The sequence below is a fragment of the Alligator sinensis genome, unplaced genomic scaffold (assembly GCF_000455745.1).
Source record: "Alligator sinensis unplaced genomic scaffold, ASM45574v1 scaffold1273_1, whole genome shotgun sequence".
Classification (NCBI taxonomy): Eukaryota; Metazoa; Chordata; order Crocodylia; family Alligatoridae; genus Alligator; species Alligator sinensis.
In genome coordinates, this window is record NW_005842653.1 from 54,995 (window position 1) to 71,063 (window position 16,069).

General features: G+C 40.7%; 1 protein-coding gene across 1 annotated transcript in view; it reads right to left on the bottom strand.

The window, feature by feature from the left end:
* Positions 1-16,069, bottom strand: part of LOC102369854 (dynein heavy chain 12, axonemal) — a gene marked incomplete at its 3' end in the record, with an annotated part of 70,612 nt that overhangs the window by 52,858 nt on the left and 1,685 nt on the right. Inside the window, exons 2-11 of the mRNA XM_025215571.1 lie at positions 15,951-16,064; positions 11,615-11,749; positions 10,164-10,357; positions 6,913-7,156; positions 4,486-4,671; positions 3,880-4,080; positions 1,841-2,035; positions 1,496-1,617; positions 1,112-1,394; positions 267-386 (exon numbers count right to left, since the gene is read on the bottom strand). Of these exons, the coding sequence (XP_025071356.1) occupies positions 267-386; positions 1,112-1,394; positions 1,496-1,617; positions 1,841-2,035; positions 3,880-4,080; positions 4,486-4,671; positions 6,913-7,156; positions 10,164-10,357; positions 11,615-11,749; positions 15,951-16,064 (1,794 nt within the window). The remainder of the gene's footprint in view (positions 1-266; positions 387-1,111; positions 1,395-1,495; positions 1,618-1,840; positions 2,036-3,879; positions 4,081-4,485; positions 4,672-6,912; positions 7,157-10,163; positions 10,358-11,614; positions 11,750-15,950; positions 16,065-16,069) is intronic.

A 16,069-nucleotide genomic window follows, 5' to 3' on the forward strand; every position in this document is an offset into this window, starting at 1 on the left:
AAAATGTAAAATTTGTAGGCAGTACTCACTATCCCCATTCTCTGTGTATCACTTGTTTGAGTATCCTCTAGGAAAATGAAGACTCGGCTACCCAATCTTTGGATTTTAATCATTAATTAACATTTGAAACACCCAAAGGTAATTTACACATTTATGTTTTAATGTTTCTTATCAGTTGCTTTATCCAAACTTATCTTGGGTGAGGAAGATGAATGCCTTAGTTGAACAAAATAACAAAAAAGCAAAAATAATGAGATTACTATTACCTCTGGCCCACTGCAAATGGCTTCATGTACCTCGCTTGTCCAGAACATTTGAGATACGCACAGAACCACCTGTCCGGGCCACTCCAGAACCCATTTTTTTCTCTCAGTCTCTGGATATGCCTAAAAAAGTTAAATGCATTACTTAACAGTGTCACAAGTAAATAACTGGATGTGTACTGTTAACTATGCCTTTGCATTACAATCATCAAGGTAATAATATAATATAATATAATATAATATAATATAATATAATATAATATAATATAATATAATAATAGGCTTTGGAATGCCCACTATCTGGGGGGGGGTGGGGGGGTTCAAAGCCACCACAAAATATGTATTTTAAATTGCCTTTCTTCTTTACAGTTTCTTCCTTCTTTGTGTTTAAAGAGCAAAAAATGTTTGAAGTGTTCATGTTAATTATGAAAATCTGCCTAGCATACTAATTTGGCAATTGTGGTTCTCTTTTAGGTGAAGTCAAACTTGCAACAAGCATTTTGATTACTTTTAATTTTTAATTAGCTAAAAAAGGAGTGAAAAACTAAAACAAGGAATCTTAGAAGTTTCCTATTGCTGTCAGGCTTATTTTACACAGAAGAAAACACAACATAATTCAGTCCTTATTCAAACAAAACTCCCACTGACCTCATAGTTGTATAACTACAAGTCTCAGATTAATAAATTGAACTTGATCTAACAAACCTTCATATACTTAAATTTAATTGAAGTCAGGAGGACTTCTGGTATAAAAAGCCTGCAGGAGTGGGCCCTAAAAGTGAAGCAGGGACTCTGGGTACAAGCAAACATTTGCAGGATGGAGCCCAAGTCTGTATTAGAAAACACACCTCTCTTGCATTAGTTATAACATCATGTATACTCCTTAGCATAATATCTTCAACTTGGACCAGCCACTTTTCCACCGCACCTCGAGCTTCAGAAGTAGAAATGGTTGAAATCAGTTCAACTCGTTCCCCTTCAGAGCTGAACATTGCCTTAATATCCAGATTAGGAAGGAAATGCAGTTTAGCAATGCCCTCAAAACATTTTTTCAAGTGAGGCTGAACTCTAAGAGGATCTTTAGTTTCTGACAAAATCTCCAACATTTCATCATTGGACAAGAAGAAAAATCTAAAAAAAGATTCACACAAAGAACAGAAGTATTAAGTTATTATATATGTCAAGCTTTTTATACAGTAGAACAAGCATTGAACAATGAACAAGCAGTATACCGAGGAAAGAAGAGACGCTTTTTCTCAAGATAAGCATTAAGTCCTTTCATAATTTTGTCCAGAAGCTCATTACAGTTCTGAAGCTTCTCTAATAAACCTGTCAACGAAGTGGCAGAAAGAACCTGTAATAAAAGATATGTAATCACTTGTGAATTCACATCAAAAGTCACAGTCAAGGTACAGTGTATAGTAAAGGCTATAAAACTGATAAATTTATGATGAGTGCTTTTACACTTGATGCGAGTGGGATAAAAGTTCATTAAATATATTTGGTTACTAAATTACTGACAGAACTGAATGGGGAAAACATGTCGTCTTAATCATCTGGAGTATGCCATGGCTTACTTTAGGGTCTTTGGTACAATATTTCATAATGTCTCTCCAATATCTGTCTACAGTCTGGAAGAGATGTCCCTCCTCTGGCATCTGTTGCATGATGTCCTCTGAAGAAAAGATGGGTTCCAAGTAAAGCCACTGAGCTTGCACTTTCAGCCATTCATCGATAATCTCCTGAACTCGAATCAGACGATCTTCCCATTCCTTTACAAATGTATTAAAATTTTTACTGCACTACAGTCATATTATATATGTTTAAAGAGAGTATATGAACATAAAGAAAACAAACTGTATAGATAGCATAACACCCTTCCAAGGCGACAACAGAAACAGACAAGAAAACCACAGGAAAATTAAAGTTCTTCCCTGGACATATAATGCTGATACAGTTTACAAACTCTAATCTACCAGGGGACTAATTTGCAGATTTTAGTGCAGATTGCTCACTTAAAGGCACTATCAGATTATAGATTCATAGATGTTTGGGTCAGAAGGGACCTCAGTAAGTCATCGAGTCTGACTTGCTGTCCTGGGCAGGAAACAGCGCTGGGGTCAGACAACCCCAGCCAGGTGCTTGTCCTGTCTCCTCTTGAAGACCCCCAGGGTAGGGGAGAGCACCACCTCCCTTGGAAGCCCATTCCAGATTCTGGCAACCCTTATTGTGAAGAATTTCGTTCTAACGTCTAACCTAAATCTGCTCTCCGTCAATTCGTGGCCATTGTTCCTAGTTACTCCAGGGGGTGCCCTAGTAAATAGAGCATCTCCTATTCCCTGCTGCCCTCCCCTGATTAATTTATAGGCAGCCACAAGATCACCTCTCAGTCTTCTCTTGCGAAGGCTGAAGAGAGCTAGGTCCCTCAGTCTCTCCTCGTAGGGCTTTGCCTTACTTTAGTATTCGCATTTTTCAATAATCTCATGTTTAGGTGCCATTAGAAACAGATCATGCTCCCTGGTATCCAAAGATACTCTTGCTCACACCACTAAAGCAGTTTATAGTCTATCACTTTATAAATGGGGCCAGATTTGAAGGATTTGTGTAAAAGGTGTAAACCATCTGCATTTAGTGAACTCACTTGTGCATTAATGAGATACAGATGCAGTGACAGAGACAGCAGGTTCACACTGGAAGACTGAATTTAAAGTTGGGGAGATGCAGTAACCACAAAGACTACCCTAGCCTTTAGATTACAGAATGGCATTTGCAGGTGACTCTACAGTTTTTCTGCAGCAGCCTACGGAATTTTTTTCCAGCCCTTAAGGGGATACGATATGATATATATGACCATATAGAGTCCTCCATTTAAGCACCACAAAATCTTTAATGTCTTACTCCAAAAGGCATCCCTTATTCACTGTTAACATGTCCAGTAAGGATGGAGCTGAAGTGACACACAAGGCTTCTAGGCCCCTCCTCATCCTGAGGGGACACAGACCTACATCTTGAGAGAACTTAATGCTATCCTAACCACTAGACTACAGGCCAAGATAGGTGTGATCTCCCTCCCAACCGCCCATCGACACTTGGCTACTGTGAAGTCAAAGTACAAGACACTGATGGGGCCAGAAGAGCAAGCAAACCGGAGTGACATGGTAGTCCAGTGGGCGACCGCTCATTTCAGATGAGGGGCTGGGTTCAAGCCCTCACTACCAAGGCTCTTTTTGCTTTTTACCTTATATAATCACTGACTGTTTCAGATGCTTACAAATTTTATTTGGATCTGGCTCTCAGTACTGAAGATAATGAAAACATAACTGCAATACATTAAAATGGGTGTAGAGATTCTTATAAAATGATTTATAATGGCTTCATATTCTCTCTACTGAATTCAGACTTGGCATAGGAAGAGAAAGAAATTTCAGCATTTCAACATTAAAAAAAAATAAAAACACTTTGGGTATACTTAAAATTATCCTCAAGAGTAATTTTTTAAATATTAGATTTTTCTAATGAAAAATACCACAATAATGAGACAATACAGGTGGTCTCGTACTTTATAATAGTTGTCCATTGAATAAAAATGTCAGTTTTAAAAGGTGGTTTATCATACCTTGATTTCTTTTTCAAACGGTTTAATGAAAGGTGATCCTCTCATTGTTTGAGTTTTTACAATTTGATCATCTAGAATAGTCTGAATTTCATCTACTGAAGACAGAATACGAACTCCAGTCTCACGATAAATGCTTGTATTGAAGGACACTGAATCCCAGGTTTCCATCATAGTATGCATTGCCTTCTCTAAGGAAAATTCCTAGCAAGGAGAAGGAAGGAAGGTTTTGTAGTCACTGTTTTCTCCATTTGATGCATTCAATATATAAGTGAACATCCTTAAATAATTATTAGGTAAATTTTCATTTTGTTCTAACATCAAATCATTGCCTTCTGTTACTATTTTTCTTAATATTAAATTTTCTGAGATATAAAAACCAGGTACCATTAATGATGCCAAATAAGCCACAAATGTGCACAAGTTCAAAATTATGTTCAATACTCCATCCAGTGGCTCACACTGACAATAAGTAGCTCTAATCAAGAGTCACATAATACCAAGAAAACAAAAATCGTAGTTTTAGTAAGCCATAAAAATAGTATAGAAACATACTTTATTCTTCATTTCTTTCTTAAGAGGTTTTTACAACCAAATCATTCTGCTCACCTTACTTGCACCTATACTTATGGTTTCAAATTGTTCCAGGCAAGGGCCAAGGTTCTGCTTTAAAACTTTTCTCAGGGTAGTTCCAGAGTCTGGAGTTAAATCATATCCTATTATACCTGACATTTGCTGCCAGTGGCGAGTCCTTATGCCAGGGTTACAAAGGATAGTCACTGTAGGGATATATTCCTAGTTGGGGGGGAAAAAAGTAATTATAAAGCAGACTCCCATCTATGTAAACAAACATTTTGCAAATTATGCGAATTATGACTTACCTATATTTGCTCATCCTCCTTTTTTGCATCTAGCATAAAAGGTCACTTTCAACACTTGCTGCTGCTCAACATTTCTACTACTATTTCCAGAGAGACTGAATATTAAGTAACTGTCCATAATATCTAGGTCTACTGTTATTTTCGGTACATAAGTTCACATTCCAATACCTTGGAAGATGCAGCTGTTCCTGATACCCAAGTTAAATCTCTTAGACACTTTCCATTTCAGTCTAAACCTTGTCTGATAAAACATTACCACCAATGAACATGTACTGATGGTGAACTGGGGGTGAGAAATTTGCTGATAAACATTCTAGAAAGTGAAAGAGTTTTTTTATACATCCAAATTCAGATACCTTCCTGCAACAATGTTACACAAGGCAATTGGTTACCCAAACAATACAGATGGCTCCATTCACTGCCCCCCTTAAATTATTGCCAAAGTTATACATTACCTGTTGCAGAACAATTACAAAATCATGAATGTAGACCTTGGCAGGAGAGTAAAAAGAAATTACTCTAAATTAGGGCTGTCAACTGCAGTTAACTTACGCCAGAGATTTTCAACCTTTTTAGTAAGTGTACTCCTGGTGGCCGGACGTGGAACAGGGAGTGGAAGGTGGCACGCAGCCAAATGCAGAGCGGCAGCAGCAGCGCAGGGTGGTGGGAAGTGGCCGTGGCCACTGTGTGAGAGTTTCCCCTGCCCCCCATGTCCAGCTGGCTGGGCAGTGCTTGTGTGATCCGCAGAGGGGAGCCACTGCCCTCATCTGCCCCCCAGCCCTGCTCCTGGGAGGTGGAGGCGTGGGGTGGTGGGCAGTGGCGCTCTGTCCCCGCCCACCCACACATACCCCTAGGGCCCTCCCTAGTATCCCCTGACTTACGTGATTAACACAAAACAAATGAACACATTATTTTTTTTAATCATGTTAATCGTGCACATCATTTTGACCAGCAAAGTGGACCAGTTCCAGACTAGCCAGAACCCGTGCACATGGAACCTGACCCTGGTCTGTCTTGCACCTGCTCTAGACACCCACCCATGCCAAGCAGCAGGAGAAGCAGCAGCGGCTGGGCAGAAGCTGCTACTCAGCATGGGGGAAAACAACCCCTCTCCCTCACCGCTCCTGGGCTCTTCTTGCTGCAGCCACCCAGAGGTGGCACCCGGGTTCCCTGTGGCTCCTCTCTGCTGCCATCACCGCCACCTTCAGGCCATCTAGCAGGGCAGCAGTGCCAGTGCAGAGGAGCTGCAGGGCAGCCCAGGCACGGGCTCCAGGTGGCTGCAGCAAGAAGGGCCCAGCAGCAGTGATGGGGAGTAGGTAGGTGGCCACTGTCACTACTCAGTGTGGGCAGGTGAGTCTGGAGCAGGCATGTGGCAGGCCAGGGGCAGAGCTGTTCACACAGGTTCTGGCTAGTCCACTCCAGCCAGAGTGAGTCTGGAACAGGCATGGGGCAGGCTGGGTTTGGGGCTGGTGTTGTGCGCTATTGATGGTGGTGGGGAGGAGCTGAAGGGCACACCAGTTCCTGGCTGTTGGGTGTGGGAGGGTATTGACTATTGTTTAACCATGAGATTAAAATTGCAATTAATTGCAACTATTTTTTTTAATCTCACAATTAATTGCAATTAATTTTTTTAATCGTTTGTCAGCCCTACTCTAAATATTTATCTGTTATTTCAAGAAGCCAAGCCAAGGCAGCCATGAGCACTTCGTAGAAGATCTTAGGAAAAATCCTGTTGCAGCAGTTCACTATTATTATTTTGGGTTTGAGCCTTAAAAAACAGCAAGTTCAGCCTTCTAGGCAATGAAGATTACTCTGATGAATGGATCCAAATGGGTTGCAGTTTGTCACTTCCTATACTTTGGGCCTGACCCTTCCTGGTTCCATTAGGGTAGTGAGGAAGAAAGAGATCTTCTGTTCCTCTCTTGCCCTATCTATCGATTCCTGGTTTGACCCAATCTGGCCCCTATAGATCACTCAACATTCCACAAAGTGCAGTCATTTTCAAGGGGTTTCCCCAGTAATTTATATGAATGAACAAGTTCCTACTGTAACCAAATTATAAACATTTTGTAAACTATAGTTTCTCATGGAGTTGAGTGCTATGCTCATGATTTTCCCCAGATGTTAAATATTACTGTATTTTCTCTCTTTTTACCTTAAAGTCTTTGATCTGCTCCAGTACAGCAGAACACATTGTAATAGTTGGATTTGCCTTTTTTTCTTCTTCTATCTTCTCTTCTACTAAGGTTCTGCGCTGCGTTGTCTTCCTCTTTTCTTGCTCTGCTTTCTTCTGTTTTTGTTGAAAGACCTTGGACATTTTGTATAGCTCTCGAAAAACCTCATCTATCTCAGACTCCATGATTTCTCCATTTAGATCTAAGAAAGCACCATCCATCCATCTGAGGAAAAAAAAACAAAGCTTGAATGCATCACAAGTGTCAAACCCATCCAGCCCTGTGGGTCAGATGAGGGGCATGGGGCTAGTCTGTGGGCCAGATTGAGCCCACTGATCAGCCCATGTATAGGAGTCAGCCGGCAGGTTGCAGCAGTGTCCCTGGACTGGCCCCATGTACTCCTTGCAGAACCTGCCTCACTTCCAGCTCTGCATATAGCAGATGCCAGCACCATCCTCAGCCCTATGAGGTACACAGTGGGTGGGACCAGCCTGGCATGTGAGTTTTGGCACATGGGGCCAGTTTATGACTCCGTTCTGGACTGATCCTGGATCCAGCACACAGGACCAGTCTGGCATGAGTGCCCATTCAGGGTGTACACTGCATGGTTTCCTGCACTAGACCAGCCCTCTGTGCTGGCTTGGGCACATGTGGCCAGGATCATGACTGGCCCCAGATCTAACATGCATCCAGCACACACCCCAGACTGGCCCCCTGCACTGTTTGCTTCAAGTACCAGCTCCAGTCCCTGCACAGACTGCCCCAAACAGGTTTTGTACATGCCACATGAAGAGAGGTGAGGCCAGGGCCAGAATGGGCTGCATGCTGTGTGCCACGTCCAAGACCCACAAGGCTGAGTGATAGGGCATTGTGGGCCGTGACACTGACACTTCCCTTATATATGAAGCAGGATGAAAAGCATATCCTGTATGGATTTATAAGACATTTTAGAAGTTTACATAACTATTTCACTGTAAAGAGAAAACAAGCACAAAAAAAAGGAATGGATATGCAGTCATGAGCTTGTGTCTCTCTCAATTCTGTCATTCTGTGAAAACCACTGAAGAGCAGCTAGCACAGCGTTCACATTCTTAAGCTAAAATCAGGTCTTGTAACCTCCACAGCATGTGATCACTGCAATGGTGATTCTCAACCAGGGTGCTGTGCAGTATTAGCACGATGAAGTGTGCAATCACCTACACGTTTCACAAGAATAACCCAGAGATTTCCAACACGAATCCATAGTGTCAAAAACATTCTGCCCAGTTGTGGTCTTTGAGTTCTTTGCAATGGAAGAGTTGCTGTATTATTTTTTTGTAGTCAAAAAAGAGTGAAAGCTAAGAGAGAGTATTTTCCAAGGGGTGCCTTGAGTCTAAAAAGGTTGGGAACCACTGCACTGCACTACACTGCACTGCACTGCAGTGTTGAGGAAATTGGCAGGGGTTATTGCGGAGCCCCTGGCACGGCTTTACGAGCACTCATGGTACTCTGGCCAGGTGCCAGAGGACTGGAAGAGCACAGGTGTCACTGTGGATGTAGTCTTTCTGGACTTCAGCAAGGCCTTTGACACTGTCTCCCACCCCATTCTCATCAAAAAACTAGGTTACTGTGGCATTGATGCCTACACAGTCAGATGGATTGCAAATTGCCTGAAGGGTCATACTCAGAGGGTAGTGGTGGACGGGTCTTTTTCGACCTGGATGGAAGTGGGCAGTGGAGTCCCCCAGGGCTCGGGCCTTGGGCCCGCACTGTTCAATTTCTTTTTTAGTGACTTGGACGATGAGGTAAGAAGCAGCCTGTCTACATTTGCTGATGATACCAAGATTTGGGGTGAGGTGGGCACGCTAGTAGGGAAGGAGAGATTACAGCAGGACCTGGACAGGTTACAGGGGTGGGCTAACGAAAATAGGATGGGTTTCAATACTGACAAGCGCAGGGTGCTGCACTTGGGCAGTAGGAACCAGCAGCACACTTATAAGCTGGGAAACTCCCTTCTCGAGAGCACGGTTGCAGAAAGAGATCTTGGAGTCATTACTGACTTCAAGATGAACATGGGCCGACAATGCAAGGTTATGGTCAGTAGGGCTAACTGTACCTTGTCGTGCATCCACAGATGCATTTCAAGCAGGGCCAAGGAGGTGATCCTCCCCCTCTATGAGAGACTGGTCAGGCTGCAGCTGGAGTACTGTGCTCAGTTCTGGGTGCCGCACTTCAGGAGGGATGTGGACAGCATTGACAGGGTCCAGAGGAGGGCCACCCACATGATCCGTGGACAGCAGGGCAGACCCTATGAAGAGAGGCTACGGGACCTTAACCAGTTCAGCCTTTGCAAGAGAAGGCTGAAGGGGGACCTGGTAGCAATGTATAAACTCACCGGGGAGGACCAGCAGGGTTTGGGAAAGACCCTGTTCCCCCGAGCGCCTCCCAGAGTAACAAGTAACAATAACGGCCACAAGTTGTTGGAGAGTAGGTTGAGACTAGACATCCGAAGGCACTACTTCACAGTTAGGGCGGCTAGGATCTGGAACCAACTTCCAAGGGAAGTGATGATGGCTCCTACCCTGGGGGGCTTTAAGAGGAGGCTTGATGTCTACCTGGCTGGGGTCATTTGAGCCCGGTTTTCTCTCCTGCCCAGGGCAGGGGGTTGGACTTGATGATCTACAAGGTCCCTTCCAACCCTACTTCTACAAATCTATGAATCACTAGGTGATACTCTCGCAGACTTTTAACCTAACACTATTATAGCTTGTGCAGCAATCTAGTACAGCCACTAGAGGGCACTGTGATCACTTGAGCATATCTTTGTTCCATTGTGGAGGCAGACAAATTAAAAATTGCATAATACTCTACATACATAATAACCTTGATAATTAGAAAACTCTTCCTCTAACATGTAAAGTAACCTTGGTCTCTAAATGCGAACCTGCTTGTTGCACAGTTTTCAGAAACTACTTGCACGACCTCTATCTCCTTTTATGTTTGACCAGTGCCAATCTACAGGTACAATAATCATATACAAAAGGAGTTGTTTTCTTACTGGATTACAAAATAATAAACTAATATAATAACAATATAAACTATGCCTGCCTATACTTGGATACACAGGCAAAAATACAAATATTCATATGGAGACCCCAAGCTTCAAAAGAGCTCATGCATCTTGCTCAGACAAATAAAAGCAGCCTGACTATTTCAGCTTCTCTCTCATTGGGACTATCCAGTGTATAATTACCGTTTTTCTGTTCGTTGCCATTTCAGTATAAGACCAAACAGTTTCTGATATGGCTCAATGTTAACTTTTAAGTTCTCAAGGACTGGATACTCAGTCAGCTCCCACTTGAAAAGTCTCTCTTCCTTATTAATAAAAGCAACTGCTTCATCAGCTTCTTGTATGCGTTTCTGTAATGCCCTCATGTCAGTCACATACTGAAATCAAATAATTGTAAAAACTTTTGAGAAATTCTGTTCATGCTTTGATAGGTATATTTAAATACTAAAGTACAAGACAAAGTTAGCTTCTTGTTCTTTGACAAAGGTAATAATTTTTTCCCTCAAACAGATATACTATGAGATTCCCTATACTGAAAAAATAGATTAATATTGAGAATATTAAAATTTAATGTTAACTGAGAAAATTAACATTAAATTTTATTTTATTCAGTTCTAACATGAGAAAAAAATCCAAATTATTTGATGTTGAAAGTAATGCTGTACCATAAAGAAGACAATAACTTTTCACCAGTTGATGCACAGTCTCAGCAACTGGGATTTCTGATTTTAAGTAACCACTTCTTGCTTTTGAGTGAATTGTTTTAATGTACAAAATCACTCAATCAAGAAGTTAGGCACCTTCTCTTTTAAGCATCTTATTAAATCATAAGCACGTGGAAGGGAGTGTTTTAGTGGTTAAGAAAATGGGTTTGGGAAGTCAGTTTCAGCATTTAGCCCACTGTTAGCATACAGTGGAGCTTTGAGGTTAATGTAAATCTCAAATTCCTATTACAATTATGAAACTAAAACCATTAGCAAACCAGACTTGATAATTGTTTCCCAGAGCTGACCGTACCAAAACCAACTAATGAAATTTTGGCTCCAAAAGTCATTGGAAAACCTCCTAATGACTTCACTGGATTTGGGATTTCACCTAACATGTCTTGCTCGGATCCAACTCAAAAGGATTCAGGCTGCCTATACACGTGCTTCGAGGTGGGGGAAGGGAAGGCGGCATTTTAATTAGAGCAGTTCCTGGGCAGCCGTTTTAATTAAAACACTTCACTGTCGCGTGTATTAGGCCCCCACATGTTTAAAAATGGCTAGATTAATTGAGTCTGCTCTGACGCATTCTCAGTAGAACACCAACGAGCATGTGTATAGCAGCCTCACTTTCCATATCTTTCATACCAGACCATTCTGAGATTACTTGATTGGCTTGCTGGAACAAAGTCATTAATGTAAACTTTCCATCCAACCGTAATATTAGTGTCACTATAGTAGCTACCAAGTACCTGACTGACTAACGAGTTATATCAACATGGCAGGTAGTAAGCGAATTAAAAATGTAACTTTAAAAGATTAACTTTTGTGTTTATCAAAAGTATTTGCTACATTTTTTAATTGCCTCCATGATCCTTCCGTTAAACATATTTGACTATTTGAACTTCTTTTATACTTTATTTATCAAACCTGTTGCATGCGATCCAATTCAGCATATTCTTCAAATTCTTCCATAATGCGTGTCTGTTTTTCTACTTCCAACATAAGCCTCTCACGTTTGGCCAGTAGTTCACTTTCACCTTTACGTTTAGATTGTTCAATAAGCTACAAAAGCAGATCATTTTTTGGATTTAAAGACAAAAAAATCTCTCAACAAGCATTTCAATGATCAACACAAAGCATCAATGCCTCAAAAGTTAGTGCTACAAGACCAGAAAGAGGAAAGATAAATGGTAGCGAATAGTTACTTAACTTAAAGTAATTGGAGTTGAGATGACTTTGTCTGCAAGGATCACATGATAGGTATGTGTTTCCTATGCATGTGAGCCCAGAATCTTTTAGCCAGTGGTGTCTGTCAGGGTTGTCCAAGTACCCCCAACAGCAATAATACAAAAGATGGAAAATGCCCAGCTGCTACTCAGTTTCATCACTAATATATCAGTGGGGAACAGATAAAGATCTGTGAGTACAAGAGCATCTTGAAGAACTCCACTTGCAATATGACAAGTGACCTCTTTTTCCCTTTTCAAGCATTTGTGCACACGATCTGAACATAGATGAGTAACTCATAGATAAGCCTCAAAGAAGTTGTTAAGAGGAGTCATATAAAAAATACAGAACAGTGCTGTCATCTGGGCATCTAAGTCAGAGGCTGAGACAATGGAGTAGTGATTAGTAGATATATAAAGCAAATTTCACTGAGCTGCTGTTCACATTTAAGAAATCAAGACATCTTTGCTGGAAAAATAAATGTCCACTGTCTGCAGTTAATCTCAGCAGCATCACAAGATTAGAAAAATACACTGGTAATTGTACAAAACTAGTTTATAGGAAAAGTCAACCACTTTTAGTAAACATTTTGGATGTGGTCTGAATAATTATTTCCAGGTGAAACATGAAGGGCCACCCATCAAGATTTGAAGCTTTCTCTCTCTGCCAAGGTGATAGCTATGAAGAATACTATTTTGACAAAGAAATGATAAAAAAAAAATATACAGTAACATGGATTTCAAATGGAAGGGCCATAAAAACTGTAAGCATGAAAATCCCTGGTAGAAAATGGTTCTTTAAACTAGTGGAAATATGTGAATTAAGCCCCTAAGAAACCTAGATACTGTGGGATGTGGGTACAGGGGGCAAACAATGGTTGAAACAAAGAGTCCAAAGACTGAATGCAACTCTGAATAGACAAAACACCTTCACTCAGCTTGATGTCTGCATTTCTTTTCATATCAAAACCTCTTGTACAGCTGTTGAACTGCTTCTGTGCAAACTTAGTTCCATGTTGTCAAATTTCAACTCTGACAAAATGTTGTCTAGTAGGTTTGGAAATGCAATAAATAGTCTGGCTGTTAGTGTATCATGTGGAAGCAGATAAATGAGGGGATGGCAACATTTTTGGCCAGAGTGCTAAAAGCACCAGCAACCTTGACTTGTAAGATGCTGGCATGCCTGGGGCAGATGGCAGGGAAGCCTGATCCTTGTGGCAGTGCAGCCCTGGTCCTTCCCTGCTGTCTGCCCCAAGATGTGCACACCAAGCAAAATTGTTCACATGCCTCACTCTGGCACACATGCTGGGGGCTGCCTACCTCTGAGCTAAACTGACATACTCAGGATGAAAATATCATCACAGGACTCTTCTGATATCTCTTCCTTAGAACTCTGAGCAATAACACAACATAAGAACAAGAACAAAACAGGCCTTTTCCATCAAATTTGAAATACCTCCATCATAGGTCTCCAGCAGGCTTAGGATAGCCTGCTGGATTAATAGGATTAGTATTTAAGCTTAATTAATAGGATAGCCAGTTGACCTGGTGCAGAATATCACGTACAACCTCCAAAGAAGTCTCTAAAACAGGCAATCACTCTTTTAAGGAGGTCCATAAAAAAACTCCAAAATTGTCTGTTACGGACATAACAGACAGTGTCACAGCTTCACCTGGTGATGACAATAATATGTCTGGAAGGATAGGTTAATTCCATCATGAAGTTTTCCTCCTTGCTACAGTGTAATTGCTCACCAGTGTACAGGAGTTCCTGACAAGATGACTGGGTTTTTGGTTGTAGCTGTGTTGGTCTAAGGACATACGCAGGCAAGGTTTTTTGAGTAATGTGATATCTTTTATTAGACCAACTGTGTAGCTGGAAAAAAGAGAGAGACTGCAGAGACTTCCTATTCCTGAAGAAGGGTGACTGCACCCGAAAGCTTGCCTAGAGCTTTTTCCAGTTACTCAGTTGGTCTAATAAAAGATATCAGATCTACTCCTAGATGACTGGGACTCCTAGGACAATCTGAGTAGGAAATAACCTTATTTTGGACATAAATGTAACCAAATGAGAAGTAGATGGAAATGGCTGAGGGTTTCATAGTAAACAAAAGGGCAAGTTCTGAACCCTATGTGGGGAAGGGTATATGGTAATACAAAGGTAGAAACCTGACACAAGGCCACTCTGAAAGCATGAGTTCTATAATGAGAGGGACACCTTCCAAAATGACTGTAAGGAATCAACCTAGACAGAGATCTGAGAGAAGGGTTCATTTTGCCATGCAACAAGGCAGACAAACAGAATTCTTCAAGAAAATAGAAATAGGTACAGAAATAGGAGTAGCCTCAGACTCTAGCACCTCAGAGGTAGTCACTAGAACTGTAGGTATTGGATGCAAAAATGTTGTCATATTTGGTTCTTTGAGCTTTGCTACTGGCAGTCCTGGATACTACAGTCCAAGAAGAGAAATAAAGTAACAGGGATTCCAGTTCTGAAGAATTGGTCAGGTTAACTTCAGCTATAGTCAAGAAAGTGCCTGGTACAGTACCAGCACCCATGAGGCCTAAAAAAGTCAACAAAGATAGAGGACACAGTACTGAAGCTGAAGAATGTGATTCCCCAGACTCATGATACTAATGCAGTTTCAAAGTATTACATTTAGACAAATTAGCATGCTGATATTTAGCCTCTCTCTTGACCAATATGAAGGAAGAAAACTAATGTTAAAGTTTATCTGAAACATCTTTAGTCCTCAATCAGTAGGACTAAAATAAGAAGGACTAATGTAAAGGTCTAGAGTTCTTAATAAAAGCATGAAGTCTCAGAGCTGGATCAACATCTTAGACCTTTAAAGGTGTCTTGTAGCCCAACCACTCAATGAAACTGGCTACAGTGGGGAAACTATTCTTTCTACTCAGCAGGTACCTAAAAGAGAATATCTTGGAATCAGGCACACTCTACATTTACCTTTCAAAGATAGTTTTAAATAGACATCACAAGCTCTCTGCATATTTGTAGAGGCAGAATTCAAATGACATTTGCTAGGGATCTGAAACGCCCCTAAAAAATATTTTTTGTTCAATAAAATAAACATTGGCATGCCTAACCATCGTGCAGGTTGGGTAAATTTTCAGTTTCAGAGACCTGCTTTCCACCACTAGGCCTCCTCCTTAGTACTAACAACACCCAATGGACTCTGTGGGCAACCATTTAAAGAGGAAGCAGAAAAATAATAAGGTAATCTATTTACTATGAACTAGAATCATACATGGAAAATTTCAACATTGGCATGTGTTTCATTAGCAAATTTTTATCATTCCTAATTATCTTAATTAGAGAACACAGCATCATGTGAAAGAATTAGGAGTAAACTTAGAAACAAAAATAACTTCTTCATATACATTTTAGCTAACTGATGACTGAATTCCTAAAAGGGCCTGAATAAATTGCCCAGACATGGGGATGCTTCTAGAATCTGGATCATCTTCTGACCACTAACAACATTTATATTTGTGCAAATTAAAATTACATTACTCAACTCACATGCTTCAAGGCAGATTTTTTCCAGGGGGCTGGAAGGAATCTTACTTAATATGTACAGTGCTACTCAATTGACTAAGTGCACTGCAGTGAAATTCCGCCTTCCTCTGAATTAAGAGGTATCCAAGAGGCAAGGCTTTTTTGTGATATTTCCAGCATGGCTAAAATACTATAACACCACTCTGAATGATCAAGTACTAGACACAAACCAAACATAACAGACTTTCCAAAGGTTTAAAATTCAAATGGCAATTTTCTATATTTTTAAACTACTGGTACTTAGTAAATATACAATTATTATATTCTCTGCAAGTACACCAGTAGGTATAGATTTGCATACAGATATGTAAATCTGGTGCTATGGATCACCTTTTAATTACTGTTATTTTATATGACTGACTTGGACAATAGTTAGCAATGATGAAAATGAACTGTTGAAATGCTGTATTACACCGAACAAATTAGAATACATAATGTACAAAGAAAATATCTTTACATCATCGTTTTCATCAAAAATGGGATTAATCTTCTGAGGCCACAGAAGGACTGTTGCATTCAGCATCAGATCTTCAGGAGTAAAGATAAAAACATCTAAAAGGTAATTCATTCGCTGAT